The sequence below is a fragment of the Lolium rigidum genome, chromosome 1, assembly GCF_022539505.1.
Source record: "Lolium rigidum isolate FL_2022 chromosome 1, APGP_CSIRO_Lrig_0.1, whole genome shotgun sequence".
NCBI classification, from domain to species: Eukaryota; Viridiplantae; Streptophyta; class Magnoliopsida; order Poales; family Poaceae; genus Lolium; species Lolium rigidum.
This window is the reverse complement of record NC_061508.1, coordinates 119,384,968-119,390,902: the sequence shown is the minus strand read 5'-3', so window position 1 is coordinate 119,390,902 and position 5,935 is coordinate 119,384,968. Positions and strand designations below refer to the sequence as shown.

The following is a 5,935-nucleotide window of genomic DNA, read 5'->3' as shown; positions in this document are numbered from 1 at the left end:
CAGCCTCGGCTTGGCAGTGGGAAGGTGGAGTAGGAGCTTGGTGGCATCACAGAGGCGGGGCGAGACCGCGGAAGGGTGACAGCGAGCTAGAGACGAGATAAGACTCTATTTTTTGATGTTTTCAACTGGGTAGCTACGTTGTGCGAACCGCACCCCGTGTGTTGGTATGTGGCTTCTTTTTGGCACGAGACGAGACTATTATTAATTTAATGTCAAGCAGAATGCCTTTAGTTTAAAATCTAGGGCAGTTAACAACATCTAGGTTGAGCCCCGCGGAGAGAGGTGTCGCAACGAAGGTAGAGGGTGGGACAACAGCCAACACTCCCAGATCCGGTGCAGGAGGGCAGCAAGCTCAGGAGAGCAGCGATCGCAAAGAGATGAGCCCACTGTCGCGAAAAGTCAAAACACAAACAAAAAATGTGAGGGGCTGTTCAATATCCCAGGACCACGTTTTCCCCCTGCAGCCCTTAAAAACAGGGCCCTATTGGAGATGCTTTATGGAGAACAACAAAAACTGCATTATTGCATGACTAAATTTCATCATACACTTTGATCAAGTCACATCATCCCATCAATACTTTACATATGTTGTCACGAAAGAAGAACATTGTGGATCACAGAATTTAGTTATACACTACATCATCAAGCAAGAGTAGCATCCCAGCCATGAAACATGCAAGCGAGGTACATTGGTGATACCGACTGAACAGCGCTGCTAGCTTGTGCTATTAATCAGAATCATGCCTCCTCTTTTGCTTGTCTTTGCGGCGGCGCCTCTCCCTGTCCTCCGAGTCATGCCTACTCTCATGCTTGTCTCGCCTCCTCTCCTTTCCCCCAGAGTGTTTTTCATGCTTTCGCTCTTTCTCTCTGTCCCCTCTCCTCTCATCATCGCGCCGCCTTTTCCCCTTCCTATCATCTTCAGAATCTTCCTGCTTTGCAGCAGGTGCAAACTCAACCTGCTCAGGGTTCATTTCAGGAGGGCCAGGACTACTTGGTTCTTCCTCAGTCTGAGGACCCCTGGAGTCATAAAGATAAAACAGGTGTGTTAAATTGGTGAAATATCACAAAATATTGTTAGCATACCTTGTAAGTCTGGACTGATTAACAGCCAATATTATTATTATTATACTACAATACTGTACATCAAGGGATAATAACAACAACAACAACAACAACAACCAAGCCTTTCAGTCCCAAACAAGTTGGGGTAGGCTAGAGTTGAAACCCATAAGATCTCGAAGCCAAGTCATGGTTCCGGAACGTGGATAGCTAACTTCCACGCACCCCTATCCATGGCTAAATCTTTGTCGATATTCCAAACCTTCAGGTCTCTCTTAACGGACTTCTCCCATGTCAAGTTGGTCTACCACGACCCCTCTTAACATTCTCAGCACGCTTTATCAAGGGATAATAAGACCATAAAAAAAACTGTTGTGATGCAAACTTACTTGTATAAACCTAATCCTTGCACTTGTGCTGCTTCAGCATGCCCTGCTCCCAAATCCTCCGCTGTAGATCCTCTCTTTATTAGCTCAGCATATTCATGCTTATCTAAGCGATTGCCCTTTGGTCGACTACTGCGCTTGGGAGCTAAGCCAAGTGCTTCACGCATGGCCTGTTCCTCCTCCTCCTTCACTCTCCTAATTTCTTCCTTCATGGCATCTTCTTCATCGGATTTCTTATCTCTCGTATACCACAACAGGTCCTTCCCTGTTAGATATAGCCATAGTTTCAATGTTAAGTTATTAGCATGCATAAATTTATGCGTATAATCACAAGCCTTGAGAAATCAATACAAGAAGCACTTCTGTTTCAACCTGTTATAAATGCAAGCCCATAAAGTCACTTGTGCAAAAGATACAAGCAGAAACTTCACTACTAACAAAAGGCAATTATGGCAAAAGCAATGTTCATATGTTACAATCACAAGACCATAGAAAATAGAATCAGAAGAACAGCTTGCCATTATAGAACTAGCACACTACACCTGTCCACTGTTCAAAAGAATACTCGTTACATACGAACTATAGGTTAAGCTGTGTATTCCTCATCCTATTGTACCCTGGAATGTATCCAATCAATAGTGATGTGGTAGTCCTAGCAGTTTGCTTGACCCTATATTGGCTGATCACGACGCATTGGCATACCTTAATAGTAACATCCTAATTCTAATTCATTGTAAAGTACATAGGAACAACTCAGGCCGCCATCAGAAGGATTTAATTAGTAACTAACTTCAGGACAATGAGTTACTGATGCAAGGTGAATTATTCAATGAAATAAACTAGTGCGCCCTTTGTTAGAAGAATACATACACGTCAAACAGATGAGCTCATGTGAACAGGGTTGAGCAGAAAAATATAGCAAGAAACATGAGGAATTTTAATGTGATTACAGAAACTATGAAAATTCATTGTAAAGGACATAGTAACAACTCAGACCGCCAGCGGAAGGATTTTCACATGAGGAATTTTAATGTGATTACAGAAACTATGAAAATTCACTTCAGGACATGAGTACTAGTGCAATTATTCGATATAATGAAACTAGTGTGCCCTTTGCTAGAAGAATACGTACACATCAAACACCACGAGGTCACTGTATGTGAACAGGGTTGAGCAGAAAATAGAGCAAGAAACATGAGGTTCTTAAATGAAATTACTGAAAATATGAAAATTCACGGTAAATGACATAGTAACAACTCAGATTGCCATCGAAAGGATTTGATAAGTAACTTCAGGCCTTGAGCTACTAGTGCATTGTGAATTATTTGATATAATAAAACTAGTGGGCCATTTGCTAGAAGAATACATACACATCAAAGACAGTGAGCTCGCCGTAAATTAAAGTAGTTAACGCATGTGAACAGGGTTGAGCAGAAAAATATATCAAGAAACAAGAGGTTCTTTAATGAGATTACTGAAAAAATGAAAAAACAGGAACATATCCATATTGCTTCCAGAAGTGAATTACTTATTCCACCTGGGTTAGGGTAGAGGGTATTTACCTTTCTGCCATCTACCAACAGGAGCCTTAACGCTATGACCAAGGTAATTCTCCCGGTGCTTGTCAACCTTAACATCATCCCATTTGAATTCTGCAGGAACAAATAAGATGAGTTTCTGAGTATTGAGCTATCGATCTTCATATTATGTAGCAAGCAAGATAGTAACAAAGTTAGAATGTTATAAGTACTCTCTCCATCCCATAAAGGATGTCTTAGATTTTTCTAAATTTGGATGTGTCTAGATACATCCAAATTTAGACAAATCTAAGACATAGTTTATGGGACGGAGGGATTACAATAAGCGGATATCAGATGCAAAGGCTGTTTTTAACAAGGGAAGGGCCCCAAAGGACCCAGAAACTGCATTAATAATCGTTGGTGGGATTATAAGTTATAAGGAGCCCAAAGAAAACTTTCCAGCAAAAAATAAAAGGAGCACAAAGAAAACAGAAATAACATCATAGTCCTCTGCTATTACACACAGGACCTCAGAACAAAAAGGAAGACCACAATCAGGACCTTCTCCACCGGCATCAATCTTGAGCTCCTGAGCATGGCCACCTGCTTCACCGCGGGGGACTACACCACTTGGGGAGCTGCAGGCGGTGGATGCTGCGTCCATGCTAACAAAGGGCCTCGCCCTCCGAACTGGCATAACAGCCTGGAGGTTGCAGGGTCGGAGCAGACGCCCTTTGGCCATAATAGTCAGCGGCAGGCCAGCCCAAGGCCGGCGAGAGGCCACTGAGGATGTGCATTTGATGATAACATCAGTTTCCATATTCCCCATCTCTTCAGCAGAAGCCACAAACAGATCGAGGTCCCCTGCCCTTCTTCTCCATCGCTGATGGCATTCAAAAAGAGCAACTTCAACTGCAGCAACTCGATCTGGGGAACCAGCGCGCTTATTGAAGAGGATCTCACCGGACCTACCTTCCAGCTCGGATCTCCATCATGGAGCTCCTCCGGACGGAGACGCCGGCGACCATCTAGTGCCACGCGAGGAGACCAAGATGCCAAATCCCTAAGGCATGACACCAGCCTCCATAAACGCAAACAGGGACCAAGCCCAGGACCTAAACCTACTTCTACTATCTACAGAGGAGGCCGGACTACCTCTCCCCTCGCCTCGCCGGACGGCAAAGCCGATGGAGTGGGAGGAAGAGGAGCCGGAAGACCACTCAAGGCTGTCAACGAGAGGGGCAGGAAGATAAGAGGGGGGGGGGGGGGATGAGCGGACATCCTCCTCAAATGCAAATGCAGTGTGTGAAATAACAAGCAAATCACTACCAGCAAAAACAAGTGATCAAACCTTGCACACCAAAAACGCTAATTTCTGCAACCCATGCAATTGCATTTCTAGTCCAAAGGGCTCAAAGAAAGTGCTAATGAAGCAACACAGGTGTGATATAGGAACTGAACTTTTAGTTTCATAGTTTGCACTTTGGGTTATTCAAAGAAGAAAAGGGGATTAAAGCAAGTTTGCACTGCACGAGAGTAGAGACAACACACTTAAACTCTATTTCAATCACTCCACTTGAATAGAGCAAGCAGCATAAGGTAAAACAAGTCAACAATGCAAGGTAAGATGCAAGTCATAATGATTTCTCGATTTGTGAAAAAACTAGACTATATATACTGCTATAACTGAGATAACTGTTCCAGGGCATGAGCAGACGGACACATGCAATCGTAACTAAAATCTAATTATTTTGAAAAATTATTTCTACTGCTGATTCGCAGGAGCTTCCCCATTCATGGGGTGTCAGTGACATCTGAAGAAGCTAAAACACAATGAGCAGAGGACATTGTCTCAATTTTTGTGCAATCACTCAGCTCGAAGAATTACCCACAAGTGTAATCTCTATCGTATAGGATGCTCAGCGTATTTAAAAGCCTTAGAGAGATTTATGAAAGGTCAGACGTTCACTTGGATGTATTCATTTGATAACCGATATCCCATCTAATCCTGAAACATGGGGGTGCAAAACGAAAAATGGATGTAGTACTGCCCCCGTAGATGAAGAAGGTACTTCAGCATGGTACCTTATCCCTTTCTGTATTGCTTCAAGTTTCAACAGTCTATGAAGGTAGCACTATATCATGAATTCACGATCCTCTTAAGTTCAACACAACAGCCAGGGCATTCAATCTAAAAATCATCTAACTGCGATATTGTACTATCCAATAACCTAACAAGGTCGACGCAGCAGAGGCACAAACCAACCCAATCCCTGTCGGCGATTCCCACCTCCGAACCAGCAGCCCAGAGGCTGGCGCACGCGCACGAACGAAGGAAGTTACAACAGGTCGTTCACGGACCGGCTATAGCCTGGCCGGTGCAGGAGATCGCGTCGAAACCCTAACGGGCGCTGCGGAAACCCTAACTAAGCCGCGCGTCGGTTAAGATGCAGTCGGAGCAGCGGTGGGATCGAGGGGTGGGGAGGGGGAGCTTACGGTCTCGCCCGCCGCGGACGCCGCCTCTCGTGGGATGGTACATCTCGACGACGATGTGAGGGAGTGGAGGAGGATTTGGGGAATTTTCGGGAGGAAGACGACGACGGAGGTCGGCTAGTCGGGTCAGGTGCGGGCGGGCGCTCTATGGGCTGGGCCATAGAATGGGCTGTTAGCCACATGGGCTATTCTCCTGCACGTTTAGTTCAGGCCCGAAACGGAAATTCTGCGTGAAAAATGTTCTCCTAAAAAATGTCGTTGGAAAAATTCTGCATTTTTAAGACTGAGAAAAGAAAAATAGAAAGTTACGTGTCATGAAAAAATCATTAACCCTAAAATCAGCAAATATTTTTTTTACCAAATGAAACTAATGAAGTCGTTAATGCATTGTCAAACATAGTCAATCAACAAGTGAATCATACAACCTGTTGAATGTAGATGGGCTGCAGCCCAGTAAGCCAGCCCATATAGTCTACA

The 5,935-nt window shown here is 44.2% G+C and overlaps 1 protein-coding gene across 1 annotated transcript; it reads right to left on the bottom strand.

Annotated features, from left to right (window-relative positions):
• Positions 1 to 500: 500 nt before the first annotated feature.
• LOC124664552 (multiple myeloma tumor-associated protein 2 homolog) lies at positions 501 to 5,568 on the bottom strand. Its single transcript, XM_047202071.1, has 4 exons — positions 5,462 to 5,568; positions 3,008 to 3,097; positions 1,449 to 1,710; positions 501 to 1,017 (listed from the first exon to the last, which is right to left on the bottom strand). Exons 1-4 carry the CDS (start codon positions 5,502 to 5,504, stop codon positions 729 to 731), a joined length of 684 nt encoding a protein of 227 aa, XP_047058027.1. The 5' UTR covers positions 5,505 to 5,568; the 3' UTR covers positions 501 to 728.
• Positions 5,569 to 5,935: the final 367 nt, after the last annotated feature.

Bases quoted from the DNA above. Each gene is read 5' to 3' on its own strand.
- LOC124664552 (XM_047202071.1), bottom strand. From the start codon at position 5,504: ATGTACCATCCCACGAGAGGCGGCGTCCGCGGCGGGCGAGACC. The intron at 3,098-5,461 runs GTAAGCTCCCCC...TTGTTCCTGCAG, and splicing joins CGTCCGCGGCGGGCGAGACC to AATTCAAATGGGATGATGTT. The intron at 1,711-3,007 runs GTAAATACCCTC...TATATCTAACAG, and splicing joins TGTTGGTAGATGGCAGAAAG to GGAAGGACCTGTTGTGGTAT.